At 40.6% G+C, this 16,039-nt stretch overlaps 1 protein-coding gene and 1 long non-coding RNA gene across 3 annotated transcripts in view; one reads left to right on the top strand and one right to left on the bottom strand.

Annotated features, from left to right (window-relative positions):
* RASGRP1 (RAS guanyl releasing protein 1) overlaps positions 1-1,166 on the bottom strand; it is a 42,873-nt gene extending 41,707 nt beyond the window's left edge. The window contains exon 1 of one of the 2 annotated variants that reach the window (XM_068684321.1): positions 434-1,166. In XM_068684321.1, the coding sequence (XP_068540422.1) occupies positions 434-465 (32 nt within the window). In that variant the 5' untranslated portion in view covers positions 466-1,166. The remainder of the gene's footprint in view (positions 1-433) is intronic. The other variant, XM_068684319.1, reaches the window with a different exon arrangement.
* On the top strand, positions 583-11,201 carry LOC137857611 (uncharacterized). Its single transcript, XR_011097178.1, has 3 exons — positions 583-712; positions 2,024-2,085; positions 5,359-11,201. It is a non-coding gene; the product is annotated as an uncharacterized lncRNA (long non-coding RNA).
* The last annotated feature ends 4,838 nt before the right edge of the window (positions 11,202-16,039 follow it).

Here is a 16,039-nt window from a genome sequence, read left to right as displayed (position 1 = left end):
AGCTTCGTGCCAGGCCCCCGCAGCTCAGGGCAGAGGATGCTCGGGACGCGGCGGCGGCGAAGCCCGAGTTTTAGCGGGGGATATTTTCGGTCTGGCCATCCGAGCCGGCACCGAACAGCGCACAAAAGCAAAGTTCACGGCCCCAAATAGGGTCGGAGCAACGCCGCGGCCCGCTCGGCGGACCCCTGTGGGAGAGGCACCCCAAAACCGGCCAAGCGGTAGCGCAGCCCCCGGGGGCCGCGGAGGGGACCCCTCAGGGACCTCCGCAACACCCGCAGGTTCCCCGGGGGCGGAGGCGCCCCCCGGCAGAGCCCTGTCCCCCCCCAGGCTCCGAGCGCCCCGCGGCGAGCCCGGCGCTGGGAAGGGTGAAAGCGGGTCCTGCCCGCCGCCTCCTGCCCCCCTGCCCCGCAGCCCCCGGCCCGAGCGGACTCACCGGTTCTCCCTCCTCTTGCCCAGGGTCCCCATGTCGCCGCTAGCCTCGGCTCCGCCGCCCGGCCGGCGCAGCGGGGCGCGGGGCTGCGCGGGACGGAGGGGGTCGGGGCAGCGGGGCGGCCCCGCGCATCGCCCGCTCCCGCCTCGCCTCGCCTTAGCAGCTCGCAGCCGAGCGAGCGGGGCAGCCGCCGCCCGTGACGAGCGAAGGCGAAGATCTTATCGGCAGAAGGAAGTCCCGAGCCGCCGGGCTGCTCTTCTTTGAAGCCGCCGCGTTTACCAGGTACTGAAGCGCCGGCTCCTGCCTGGCTCCGATGCCGGCCGCGACCCTGCCTTGGGGGCAGCCCCCGGGGGCCGGCCCTAGCGGAGCCCACGCGTGCCTCCAGGCAAACGCTGCGGCCCTGCACGACTGCGCCCCGCCTGCGGGACGTCCCGCGTGGGGGCCGGGGGCCGCCGCAGCCCCTGGGAGGTCCCGGGGGACCAAACCCTCAGCCCCGAGGGAGCGGCGCAGGGCGTATTAAGCGTGGGCGAGCACCCGCGGGGAGCTGCTCCGTGGGGCCGTGGCTCGGCTTTCCCCGAGGTGCTGGCGGCTGGAAGTGGAGGCTGAGATGCCTTTGTGCAGCTCCTGTCGGCTGCCACCTCACGCTGCCTCGCCGGATGAGATGTGATGTACCCCAGGCATCTGCAGTGCTGACTGTCCCGTTCTGGCCACTGATAGAAAAGAGAAAGAAACCCCTTCGCTTCTGAGAAGAAAAGGCTGGGCAGGAAATCTGAAAGGTCAGGCTCGTTGCACGTAGCACAGTGTGACTAAAAGGGCTTGCGTTGAGAAGTACGACCATCTGAGCCGTGCAAAAGTCACAGGTCACTTAGGCTCCACCACTTTGAGAGCTCAGTTTACATTACAGAAGGCTACTTGGGCATCACATGCCGTTGTACTGAGATCCACACCGTTTCTTTGACCAGTAAGATTCAGATATTCTGAATAATTTGCTACCAACAACCTGGGCACATTCCTCTTTAGGTCTCCAAGATGATCAAATTCACAAATGTGCTCATGGGCATTTTCTCAGGTGAACTGCCACTATCACTGTGAGTTGCATAAACCTGCCTGACCGTGCGCAAGACCTGCAGGTGAAAGGAAAAGCCCTGCATGCAACTGGAAATCACGTTAGTGATTCAGCAGGTGCCATTCCCCTGAGTGATACTGAGCTCATTCCCAGCTTGAAGATCACTATGGTTTATGGAACACAAATGCACAATATATATCCAAGACCACTAGTCATGTAATCTGTGATATTCTCTGTAACACCTAAATTGTTAAGCCAATATCCTGGCCTAATTCTACTTCAGACAAGCCCATCCCAGCTATCTTTGCTTTTTTTTTTTTAACTGTAGTTTTCTTGAGAAGTTCATGTGCATGTGTATACACACACAAATAAATGGGGGGTTGAGAGAAAGAACACTGTCCAGATTTGTAGTTAGAAGGTAACCAACCATCAGTAAATCTTACACAATCTCATACAAAAATGCAATTGTATCTTACACACCTGTATGGCAGCCTGACATACTGAACCTTGAATGTAATGTTTTCCAGGTAAAATGGTCTCCTGCTGTAAAGTACATTCACACCTGTTTTGTGTCCTGTGGAAAGGGAAGGTAATTCTCTTTTCTGAGAGTTTCTATCAGTAGACGATTGTTTTACAGTGAAACTTACAGAGCCATGCTAACAGAGTTGTAAGAAGACTGTTATGCCTAGGATAGGCCATATTGCTCCTGAGGGAACACTTCTGATTCAGAAATTTTAAACCATTTTGTTCCGATCTCTGGAATATCTTGCAGCAGTCAAACTCACAAAATGAATTTTACCATTGGAACTGAGTGAAGGGATCTACTTTTTGCCTCAGAGTAAGTCAGATCTTTGAAGTTCTGCTGTACTTAAAGATACACCTTTTCCCCTTCAAGTTAGTGTGAGTTCACAAACCTAGCTTGCCCTCAAAGTGGAGTAAAAATAATTTTCTGAAGCCAATGGGCCAGCTAGTAGAGCTCTGTAAGCATACGACTCTGCATGCAAAAAATTAATCAAGGAAAAAACCCCACCCCAACTAAAAACGATGCATGTTCTGCCATATCAATTCTTTCATTTCCCCACCCACTCATATTAGTTCAAGTGCTGCCACAGCCAATTAATGGTAAAAGAACAAGACCGCACATTTTTCCAGTAGCATTCACTTAGATCTGTTTTACTTAGATCGTTGTGAAATCACAGCATGAGTGCGAAGGCTCTTAGGTGTTCTCGTGGGATAATGAATGAGGTGGCTTCCTGCACTGACAGAGGACCCTGTTGGGTCATGGGGTCAGCAGAAAACATCAAGAAGGCAAGCTAGACAATCTAGTGTGGAAAGAAATTCCAGAGAAGGAGAAAAGATTACTAATACAATTGGAAAGAAGGAAGCTACAAAGAACTACTGCTGGCTTAACATATGTTATGCAAACAAGTAGTAATCAGAATCACTAGTTCTCTTCAGTTAGGGCCTGCTACCAATTGCATGTGAAAAAAAAAAAAAAAAAAAAAAATTATCTGAGTTGTGATATGCCAAAGGTGTGGCTATGTGTGTGATCAGCTGATACAAATAGCAGCTGTAATGAAGACTTCATATGAATGTGCTTACCTATTATAACTTAAATTTATAGCTGTTGGAACAGTTTGCCTTAACATGAATGCTGACTTCAGTTGTAGCTAGTAGAGCATTTCTAGTGTCTTGTTCCAAGCCTGGGTCATAACTTTTCGTCAGGATTATCTAGAGTTTGGTGTTTCTCTTTTTGTAAAAGTTGCAGTGTTAGTGGAGATTTTCATCCAATAATCCTGTTGAGGTTATCAGACAATAGTAATCCCCTTAGCTATTTTTCTCCTGGTGCAGCTTTGCTAAAGGGGCCAGAGATGGAATGTCCACTTTCTGAAACAATGTGGCATATAGCAGCGTTAGTTTTTTTGTCTTTAGCACATACATTGCAATAGCAATATCTTCCTTTGGTGGTACATGTTCTGGGGCAACAGTTTGGATAACTATAGCTTTTATAAGGAGGAGGCAATAAAACTCCTACTTGCGGTTGTGGAATGGGACCTGAAAATACAAAACTGTAGAATTCAGAGAGTGAATAGCAAATTAAGAGGAATGTGAATTGTTTTTTGTTTTGTTTGTTTTTTTTTTTTTAAGTTGATTTTTAAATCAGGTTGAAAAAGAATGGACCAATCTTATTTGAGTGCTTTGGGTTGTCAGTAAGGTACCTGTAAGGCCCCCATTTTCTGAGAGAACAGAGGGAACTAAGCACCCAGTTGTTGTTGCTTGTACTTAAGGGCCATAGATTTGTATACAGTATATGTAAGACATCTTAAAAAATCAGTAGCTGTGCTACTAATAGGTCTATCTATCCAATCTATCTCTATACTGAGGTTTCTGCTGTAAAGGCTGCTTCTGTCAAACCCATCAAAATCCAGTAGCCAGCCTTAAGTAAAGCCTCCACTGTGAGGGCTTAACTCAAAGAAAGTCAGTACAAATGAATTGATTGTCCACATGTCTTTGGAGAGCTTGAAAATATATGGGTAATATTACTTTTAGCATTGAAGATGTATGACAAACTAAATACAACTTTTATCTGTGAACCTTTGAACATAAGGGGGAGGAAGGTCAGTGGAAAATGTGGAAAATTATATAAAGCAGTGTTGTACACCCATCCCATGCTTAACAGCGTATGTATGTTTTATTGCAGTTCTCATACAGAAAATGTTCTTGTATCATCTAGGTGAACAAGTGCTGAAAAAAATGAAAGTTTTTGATATCAGTGTGAAGATAAACTAGTCCCCTAGCATTCTGTTACTGGAAATTCCTTTTTTCTGTTATAGCAAAAAGCTTTAAAATAAAGATTCTGTATTATTCATGCTTCAGATCTGGTATGGTACTTCACTTATCTGAGGCAAAGCTGAACGCCAGAGAAGTAGTGTATGTGCAATAGGCATTTTAAATGATCACAGTGCATAGGAAAATGCTAAGAATTACCCTGCCTGAGTAGACACCATGTTTAGGTCTGTGGTATCTCTCACGTAAGATAGTTTGTGTGTAAAATCTTCTGAATCCTTCATGTTTTTAAGGATGTCTCTTGTGCTTTTTTTAAAGATAGTAAAAGTAAGATATTAAAATGTGAGGCTTGCTTTTTGTGAAAATACCTCTGGGATAATAGCATAAGCAACTGACTACAGCAGTTTAATAGAGCCCAGTCTTACTTAAACTGGACTTGATTTTTTTTTTTTAAGGCTTGCAAACACACATTGTTCATAAGAAGTGTCAAAAAAATATTCTCTTCTATGGCTGAGTTTATGTCCACATCATTTTACTATTATATAGTAAAATTCCATACTGCTGCAGGTTTCTGTATGATAAGGCACTTAAAATGTCTTTGAATGATTTAGTATCCCAGGTCAGTGAATAGGAATATACAGCATGTAGATTTTCTGAAACAACTTGAAAATGAGTACCAAATTGTCTTAAAATGCTTCAAGTAAATTCTGTGTTCCTTCAAAGAGCAAATAAAGGAACACTGGCTTAGTTTCATTATTCTTAAATTTGTGTCTGATTACCATATACATTGTATAACTCCTGAATATTCAGCAGATTTCTTTGATAAGAACTGATGATTTCAGTAATTTCTTATGGCTGTTTTTTCAGAGTTACTCCAAAACAAAACCTACTAATGATTTCAGTAATTTATTGCGGCTGATGTTTTTTCAGAGTTACCCTGAAACAAAACCTATGCTCTGTGTTTGGATTACATTGTTTTCTTGAAATTAGATCTGCTGGGGGAGGACGGGGGGATGGGGACAAAACAAACAAACAAACACTAAAACAATGGCAACCTTTTCTTTCCTGTTCTCAGCATACACAGCCACTTCCATATCCAAATAACTAACAAGCCACCTGCCTGTGTACATCATGCTTAGAGGACTGGAGCACCTGTTGTACGAGGACAGGCTGAGAGAGCTGGACCTGTTTAGTGTGGAAAAGAGAAGACTAAGGGGAGACCTCATTGATGTGTATAAATATCTGAGGGGAGGGTGTCGAGAGGATGGAGGTAGTCTCTTTTCAGTTGTGCCCAGCAACAGGTTGAGAGGCCCTGGGCACAAACTGAAGCATGGGAAATTCCGGCTGAGTATGAGGGGGCACTTCTTTACTGTGAGGGTGACAGAGGTTGCCCATAAAGGTTGTGGAGTCTCCTTCTCTGGAGATATTCAAAACCTGCCTGGATGTCATCCTGTGCAATGTGCTTTAGGTGATCCTGCTCAGCAGGGAATTGGACTAGATAACCTCTAGAGGTCCCTTCCTACCTCGGCCATTCTGTGATCAGGAAAGGGTAAGTGATTCCTGCTAACAGGACCGCATACAAAAGGCTTCTTTAAGGCAAACATAACACAATTGTAAAAGATCTTTTAGGGTTTGGCATTTAAAGTAAATGACATTAAACAAGATGGAAAAGAGACAAGACAGGAATTCATGTAAAATCAAAAGAAGATCAGGAAAACTGTCAGATGGATCTCAGACTACTAGCAAACACTTCTTTGCAGAACACAGAGTAGAACATGTAGCACTGGGATCTTGCTGGTTTGGGATTCTGCCAGAGCATTTCATAGGTATTAGCCAGCCATGAATTTCCCACCACACTCAGTGAACACTCAGGCTGATCATTACAGCTACTGTGAGTCATTTTGTCAGTTCAGGTGCCACAGGTCCGTGGGATGGATTGAATGATTCCAGTCCTAGTAATGATCCATGTGGGTGTGAGCACGCCACATGATGGAACGTCTGTGGTTTTGAGTCTTGGAAATTATAGGCAAGACAGTTTGTAGGTAAAGGCAGCATTTTCTATCAGGCCAACTAGCACAGCTGGAAGGCAAGGTTTGGGGTAGACTTGAAGAGAGTTTCTGCAGAGAATCACAGAATCATGAAGTGAATTAGTTTGGAAGGGAACTCAGGTAGTCTGTATTCCAACTTACTGCCCAAAGCATGACCAGCTGTGGGACCAGACTTGGTTGTGAAGGGCTTTATCTGGTTGAGTCTTGAAAGATTGGAAGTCTGAAGACTGCACAGTCTCTGTAGATAATATGTTGCAATGTTTGACTATACTCATGTTTTGCTTTTGTTAAATAATAATAATAATAATTAAAAAAAAAAAAAGATTTGTCCTTATACCAAATTAAATCTTCTCTTGTTTCAGTTTGTCTCAAAGTCCTGCCATACACTGGTGTGAAGAGCCTGGTTCCTTCTCAATAAGCTTCTCAGAAGCATTATCAGTCTGTAGTTACATTGCTAATTACTCACATCACACACATCGATGTGAGTCCTCTTGGACACCTTGAGGTGCAGGATTCTGCCTTTGTCATGAGTTTCATAAAAGTTCTTGTCAGTGCAATCCTTCATTCTGGCTAAGGCTTTCTGGGTGGCAGTCCTGCCCTCAAGCACACTGGCTCGTCCTCCTGGTTTGATGCTGCTTGCAAACTTGACAAGAATGCACTCTTGGACTGCTGAGGACAGTGTTAAAAAGGGCTGGTCCCAGGATAGACCACTGTGCTACTCACTGCCAGACTTGTTAGTGTACAACATGTACCCTCTGAGCCTAACCATTCAAATGGCTTTTTACCCATCTAGTTGTACATCCTTCCAGACCTCAGTGTCACAAATTGAACACAAAGATATTGCGGGAAACGGTGTTGAAAGCTTTATTAAAGCTAAGAAATAGCAACATCTGGAAATCTGTCTACTTTATCCTTTATTATACTAGTTGGCCTAATAAAAGGCATTATCTCTACCTACAGATCTTGTCTTGCCTATGTCTGTAAGCCATTGCAGTTATGACAGTGTTACCACACAGAGATGCCCATTGGAGAACTGTAATCCAAAATGAAGAAATTCATTTGTGTCATTGCATGTATGGATGTCTATTGCCTTTAACTATAAAGCAAGGTACAATTTCCATCATAGCACCTCTGCTTCATTCAGATCATAGTGTGGATATGTAAAAAGAGCAAATAAGGAAGCATATTGATGAGAGTTATTTTCAACAGCTTTGGCTCCAGAAGTTGGATTGCATGAGACCATTAAGGAAGGAGGAATGTACAAGTAAAAACATGGTCTGGTGGCTGAGATAAATGTAATTTATCATTAGTTGTTCGTGCAGATAATTTGCAAGTTGCTAGTGGACAAGTCTTGCACTTTCAGCTATATATAACTAAACGATTGAAACAGGTGGTTTTGGTTTTAATCTGGAAGACTTTAGATAATGGAGTAAAATGACTTGTTCCAGCAAGAGAGCAATGAACGTATATGTTGATAATATAGGGAGACATCAAGTCTAGTAAGTTAGAAAATGCAGTTAGCTGGTGGCATTCTGAGTAGGAGCATGCTTTGATTTTTGTTTGAGTCTCAGTCCTACAAGTAATATCTTGGCCTTTCTATTGAGTAAAAATTTTGTTTTCCTATTTAGAAGAATGCTGAAATACAGTCAGCACTGGTCATCAGCCTAGAAGGAAGACTTGACTACCTTGCATCCATGTGCAGCTGTTTCAGAAGTAGCACAAAGTGGGTTTGTCTTTGAGATATTATGATATTGCAATACAGAGTGAGAGGTAATGATATTGCTAACTGCAGTCTGTTCTGCATCACCAAAACCAAAAGTAGGTTTAATTCTAGCAACAAGGAAATACAAAGCTCATATTTACTGTAAGTGAGTCCAAGAGCAGTGTCGTCATAACTTCTACTTTATGTCTTAGAGCAGCCCATAGCGCTTACTTTTATTGTCTTTCAGAAGTAAAATATTTCATCAGTTTTGATTCAGGTCACCAAGATGCTTATGTGTGCGTACAATTTATGAATTGATTTTGGTAAGAATTGTACAAAAATGCCACCTCCCCCCCCCAAGCAAACAAACAAACAAACAAACAAAAAACACTAAAAATACTGCAACATCTTTTTTCTTAAAATGCATGCAAGTGAAATATGGGAAGAAAAAGTGATAAACGTGTGGTACCTTGAAACAAATTATGTCCAGAAACTGTGAGAATCAAGGTACAGAAAGGAAAAGCATAACAGTGCTACTGAGAATGCCTCTTTTTCATTTACCATCTGCTTTAATAGAACAAAACTGCTGCTTGAACAGGATGTAGATAACATCATCCTCAATGTTCCTTTGTAAACATTTTCCAAGGAGACAGTGATTAGCTACTTCCTTCACAGGATATTTCCTGGTCAGCAGCAAGAGGCAAGACACCATTCAGTAGAAATATATAAGTGTATTGTTTTAACATTTTTAAAGTGGTTTCACAGATAAATTGTTGTGGATCTGACAGTACATTTGAAAGTTTGACAGGATGAAAGTCAGGCTATGTGAAATGTATTTTTATTTTAATATATTTATAGCTTAATGTAACACTTCCTTTAAAAATCTGTTTAGCAAATAACAACTAAAATTGCAATGATCCTTTGAGCTGGAAAGAAATGTAGATACATGATTTCCATCAGAGACAGCTGCTTCAAAATTTGCAAACAGTGCAAAATTTCATTTTGCTGCTGCAGGCTTGAAGGCCAGTCTTAATGATATTGCCTTCTTTATTAGCAGTGACAGAGGTGTTGTGTGAAGAAACAAGAGTGAAAGATGAGGAGAAATAAGGAGTAATCACAGGGGTTTCACAGGATGTGGGTGTGTAGGGAGTGGTATTTCTCTTTGCTGCCTTTTCTGACTGATCTAATCTGCAGGGCAGAAAAGTTTTCCAAGGGGATTTCACCCTGAAGTGCAAGGTGGTGCTGATTTGAACCAAACACTGGATTAAGTGCTGAAAATGTAGGTGGACATGATACACCACATAGATAAGGTCCTCTCCCAGGGGACTTTCTTTCCTTTTGTATTGCTTTAGGGGAAATGCTCTTTTCCCTTCTAACCTGGTTTTGCTTGCCCATCTCTCTCCTCTCAGTATGCTCAGTATGTGAGTCAGCTGGGGAAGAGAGGAGGTGAGAGGACAGGAGAGGAGGAACAGCATCCCTCAAACCTGTTCCAGCCACCCATGGAGCTCCTGGTGCTGGAGGATCAGTAGGAAGCACAACAGGGCTGGGAACAAAGGCAGGGTGGATGCAGCTAGTGGCAGCCCAAGGTTTTCTGTCTTCTGTTGCTATTGATACAAGAATTAATGTAAGTTGAATGTTATTTAAAATAAAAGAATCATAGAATGGCTTGGGTTGGAAGAGACCTTAAAGATCACCTAGTTTCAACTCCCCTGCCATGGCAATGTCTTATCTGTGGGCTGAATATGGTAAGCTTACCAGCCATATGTATAAATAAAGAGAAAGATTAATCTTTCCAGGACTCCATTTGTCTGTTATGTTCTCAGGAAGGGAATGTAAGACTTGTTCCTCAGTTTGTTGGACTCAAAAAAAACTTGGCAATAAATTAGGTTGGGAACAGAATCAGGCAGATGAATGCAGTAAGGAAATTTTTGAGTAAGCTCAGAGATAATGGGCCACCTTCATTTGTGGTCCATTGTGGCTAGATATAAAATGAATACAGGCAAATTGTTAACTACCTAGACCTAAAATCATCCAAGTTTTTTTCTGAACTCCTAAGACCTTTTCCTTCTCCTCTCAGTTTTGTCTCTCCTCACCTTCCCTGCTTTGAAACAAAATGTATTGTTTCCTGTTTTACAGGACCGGTCAGAATAGCAATATTGTCAAGCATTGCTGTTGCTTTCTGGATTAGAAACATTATCAGTTGCTGGGTTCAGTTTTAATCAGGGAGAGTAGTTGAAGCAATTCTGAACAGAATGTAATTGCAAACATCTACCAAAAAAAATATTCAATACCATATCAATAGTTGTATAATTTGAAAGTATTTAGGCACCAGTCCAACAAACACATTTAAACCCACTCTTATTTTAAAATTACAGGCAGGGAGAGACTTAGTCATATGCAGAAAATTAAACTGGTTTAAAAGAAGTCCGTACTTGCTAGGAGCAATATAAGGAGTTCTTATGAACACCTAGCCCTTCTTATGAAGACCTAGACATTGTTAGCTTCAGGAACTTATACTCTAATTATTGGTGTCTCTGTGAACATCCAACCTAGAAAGCAAGGTACAGCTATCAAGATGTGCTGTACATGTCTAGTGCTAAGATGTCTGCCAGTCAGGTTACAAGAGGGTTAGGTAAAGTACCCAAGACTTCTTGTAGATTCAACTGGATGGGATTATGGAAATAGTTAGTTTGCAACTTTTTATTTTGTCAATGCCAAAATTTTATCAATGTCAAATTTTGTCAATAAAAAACAGTTAACAGTGCCCTTCTATAATATCTTTGAAAGTTTTTAAAATCCTGTGTTAGGAACATGAACAATGAAGTCTTATGACAATGTGAAAATAGTCTGGTAGTGAAAGTTAGAGATTCTATCGCTGTCTAAAAGTGGTAGTTTGGGTGGGTTTTCTCTTCTCGCATCTACCTGTCCTATTTCATTGCTTCTTTGGAATTTTGAAGGCAAGGGTTGCTAATGGTTTTTTAGGGTGACTCACAGGTTAAAAAAAATGATTTGTGCCATTTCCTTGTCAAATACAAGCATATTTTTAAAAATGAGTTTAAAGTTAGTGGTATCTATCTTTGAAAAGTCAGAAAACCAAAGGGGAAGGGGGAAAAACATTGTCAGTAAATTGTGTAAATAACGAGTCAGAGTAACTTGAACTAATATTTTAAATGTAGATTGGTTTTCATCACTTTTAAGAACATGACATACATTATGATTTTTAGTGCTAATTGCATCAGTTATAGAGTATTATTTAAAAATGGGGACAAAAAAATTTTTAAAGTTCTTTTCTACGGTAAAGGAAAATGACAAAAATGAAGGAAAATTGTGCTTAAGTGGACATGTCAGATTCTACCAATATTCAAATCACTATTTTATAAGGTGCAAACTGTGTACAGACAGGAAAGCTATTTAGGTGCTTTTGTTTCAGTCTGTGGTTGTGGCAATGAAAAAACAGTTCAGGCTCTAAAACAAAATAAGTTTTCTAGTCTGTAGATCCCTCAGCTTTTTTGCAGGATAGATAGCAAAAAATAGACAGCAGCACCATGTAGGAGTAATTGCTGATTGAAATTCAGAACCTGATACCTCTTTTACCTGGGTGTAGATGAGAATAGCTTTTCTGACTTGTCTGAGGCACTCTTGTATTTACACAGTAGTTACTGAGGCTTCAGTTTGACCCATCAGTGGGAAGCATTCACATACCACAGTAACTTTACAACATCGTCAGGACCTACGGAAGTCATGCATATGTAGATGTGCTAAACCATTTCATTTTCATACAGATTTTCAGCACTGTGCTATGCTGATAATTGCGGTGATAATGCCAAGATAAGCAGATGCAATGTGAATATGTTTGACATTGTTAAATAGGAAGTTGTTGTTCCATTTTTGCTGCGTAGATTGCAGAACATAGTTAGGGACTGAAAGGAGCACTTGATTTATTTTTTTGTTTTCTTTTCATGTTCTACTTTATCTGCCATACTTACATCTATGCAGTTCAACTTAATATGCAGCCACTTTTTCAAGCATTGCATGTATCCCTCAAAACTGCTTATACCATTTACCCGATCCTCCTCTTTCCTGAAATATCATCTCAGTATTTTTGTTAATTTTGGGGAAAAGAGATGATTCAGATCACCCCAGCTATCTAACAAGCCTATTTCAAACATGGGCCTTCTATCTTTCATTTTTCTGCCATTTACCAAAAGACGGTGTTTTCTGTTTGTTTTAATTTTATTTTTAATTTCATCTGTTGTGAAAAGATCATCTTTTCCTTTTTTATTTTCTTTATATTTCATGTTTCTTTTTTCACAAACAAATTGTTTAACAAGACAATTATTCCAACATGATTAGCTTATAGACTATATTTTGGAAAACAACAAAAATGTCTCACTATACAAAGTCCTTGTGCTACTTTTTGACATACTATGCATTTTGCAGGCTTAATCCTATTAATTTGTTGATACTTGCAAAAAATGCATAAAGGAATCTTTTAAATTGAAGCTTTTAAACTTAGTTAAATAAATGTCCATTGTATCTTTCTCTCACTTGTTTATGGGATGATCATTTCTGATTTTCTCACAGCTTTAATGTAGTTAATCCCAGAGGACCTGGGGCAGGTAGGAAACTACCAACATCATCATTGTACTAATGGACATCTCAGTCCACAGAGTGTTTTATATTTCAAACTCTTTAGATCCAATTTAAAATTCTTAATACCCTGGCATAGCTGCTTCCTCACCCTGGTGGCATCTAAAGCTCCGTTATGAGACAGGTTGTAAGCACTCAGCAATGCTGATGCATCTAAACCTCATCATAATCCATAGGCTGTTTGGTCCTCTGGCTATGTAACCTTAAAAACTTGATCCAAGCACTACTTAATACTTAATATAACAGAAATGGAACTCAATTTTCTCCCTTTCCTAATAAACTGTTTTGGTAGTTGGCCATGTTCATGTTTGTTGTTTGTAGTCTCTGTGGTTCAGTGGTTCTTTAATTATTGAATAGGAGAGAGTGAGAGCACCCTTTCCTTTTAAATATCCTGTAGCCTGCCATTTAAGACATTTTTTCCACTGAGATGTGGGAGTTAAGATTTGAATTTCCATGGACAGTGGAAGGAATTGAACCGAGGCATCTCATACCCTAGGAGAGTGCTGTGGCATGTTAGGCATTGAATTTAAATGCATTACAAATGTATTAAGAAAAGTGCTGCCTTCTCTGCCCTTTGAAAGGAAAGTTTCAAGAAGCTACCCATGGAGAGATTCCAAGCCTCAAGTAAAGGAAGTGCTTTTTTTCAACAGAGACTATGTATGTACCTCACTTGAAGTAATTTAAGATATGGTATCTCAGTAGGAGTTATTTACCTACATTAAGCTGCTCCCAACTCAGAATGCAGCCTATTGTAAATAAGTAGTTTAAGGTTCTCAGTTCTGGTTCCTTGGCCAAGCACCTAAACTTGCTTGTTATTGCTCCTAACTTCTAGTCAACACCATGCTTCAGTGAATCTAAACTGGGAGACACACACTCATGGTCACAAAAAAAAAAGTTGTGGAAGAGCAAAACACTGAATTTAGATGTCAAAAATCTTAACCAAAAGCCAGCCTTCCTCTCTCAAATATTTCATCATAATTTAATAAACATGTCTGAAGCATGCTATTGACCTATGTGTTCATCTTTCCCTGATTACATCATTTCCTTGCATTGCAGTTGTATTACTCGTCTGAAACTACCACTCTTTATAAATGTGTAATTGCAGTGATTGTGCAATCATCATCTGTATGCATTACTATAGTAACAAGCATAAATACATTCCCTAGCCCAGCCCATATAAAAAGATCTTAGAGTTTCAGCTTCTCTCCTTCAATTTTATGCATATGCTGAGTGAATGTGTGTGACACAATGGAAATTACATGCTTTGAAGGCTGCTCACATATGTGAGGGTGGAAAGTTAAATTCTACTGAAACTCTTGTCTCAAAAAAGGGAAGAAAAACTTCTGACCTGCTCAACAGGACTCAAATGAAGCACATGTATCCTCTCTCCAGCTTCCTTCACGTACTGCTGGCAGGGTACTCACCAGCTAGGAAGAACAGCAATGCTTGTGGTTAGCAAAACAAGTTCCAATACGAGACAGATGCTCAAATTTCATATTATAACATGAGAAGTTGAGTCTTTGCCCTCCTTGAGCCTTAATGAGGCCTTGCTTATGCTGATATTTTTGTAATGACAACCTTGTAATGACAAGCCTTGCCTAATTGTAACATCTGATATCACTAACATAAATATTCTGAGTCATGAACACAGCTTTGCCCCAGATTTTGTCTCTCTTCCTTCCTTCCCCCTTTGAATACAGTATCAGGTAGTCAGCCTTGCACCTTGTGTTCCAGAGCTTTCTCCAGAGGTTCACCCTCCACAGCACAGAAGAAATTTGAATGGTCTTGAAGGCTTTTCGTAACAACATGATACACACAAATTGAAGGGAGAAATCCACATAATTTATGCATGTGCAGTTATTCTAGTTAATTATTTCATTATAAATACTGCCATATTTATTTGTCTTCCTTTAAGCCCCTATTACTGCTGTTGCATTTTTTCATGAGATTCTGTTTTGTTCTTGGCTTTTTTAATAATACATTTCTTAATACAGAGGAAAACTTGAAAACCTGGCTGAAGGGATCTGTGCATTGATCTGTTAATAACTAAATGAAAGTAATATTTTTTCTACCACATACGTTTTCAAGGGTCTGTGATATTTGCTCCCAGGCTATGGGCTGGCATTTACAATTGTCTCCCTATTTTCACAGTTTATGTAAGAATTACATTATGTTTGACACTACTACTCTGTGTCAAATTTTGATAACGTTTGCCAGCAGGCTCAAAACATACTACTTCAACTCATGTGCATGTACCCATACACACCCACTGTGATTGCAGAAGTTTCATTTCCTTAGGGAACAAGACTGAAAACAAAAGGCAAAAATAAAGAACTCAGAATTGTGCAACATGCCACATAGATTCTAACAAGTGAATAGATTTAGTGTTTGGTCTCCCCTGCAAATTCTACAGGTAAAATGCAGCATGAGCCACACTGCCTCTTGGACTTAAATGCAGTTAATGTTGATATCATTGTTTGCTATTAGTCACTTGTGTAATTTTGGACATATTCTCCTCTCCCGTTTCCCCTTTTGCCTGCTTAGACAAAGTTTGGTCAGGCAGGAGCACTTTCTTCATGCCTTAAAGTGCTTAGCCTGCTTCTGCCCACAAGAGACTGAAAATCAATTCAGATATGTAGTGCTGCATCTCTCTAGTTGATTGCTATATGAATAACCAGAACAGACACAACATCTGAGGACTTCAGTAACCAGTATAGCAGTGAAGAGAGATGGTCACAGCTAGATTTTTGAAATCTGTCTGCAGATCAAAGGAAATTTGTTCATTGACTTTGTGGACAATTTTAAACAGGGATTTTTTTTTTTCTGGATCATTTAAAAGCAGGAAACAAACAAACAAACAAATAATAAATTGTTTCTTATGAAGAATGAGTCTAAGTTAGTAGTTGCTTCTACTCTTAACCACTCTTCTTAAGGATCCTTTTGTTAAGCAGCCATTTCTTCATCTATTTAGAAAATGTGAGAATCCTGTGAGTGAATGATGCTCTTGCTTATTACTTCTCCTTTTTCTAAATGGAAAATGAAAACAACATTGAGAAATTATGTCTAGTTTTGATGTTGCTGGTGGTGCAAGTGCAGACAGCTGTAGTAGAGATTTTTAAGTGAGTTAAAAAGAGTTATAAAAGCCTGGCTTGTGCTGCACCTTACTGTAAACAGCTCAAGGGAGGGGCTCCTCAATAAGATAGTAAGCCTACACCACACCCTGCGTTCAGTTACTTGAGAAACAGTGACAGGTTTTCATTCACACTGCCCACCTGACATGCTGTTTACTTCTGCTTTCCTTTCAGTACAGTTAGTCTGTACTGAATGATGGATTAAGTTTAATGGCTATAAATAAG

Source organism: Anas acuta, chromosome 5 (genome assembly GCF_963932015.1).
Source record: "Anas acuta chromosome 5, bAnaAcu1.1, whole genome shotgun sequence".
Lineage (NCBI taxonomy): Eukaryota > Metazoa > Chordata > Aves > Anseriformes > Anatidae > Anas > Anas acuta.
The sequence above is the reverse complement of the archived record's forward strand: the minus strand, read 5'-3'. Positions and strand labels throughout refer to the sequence as shown.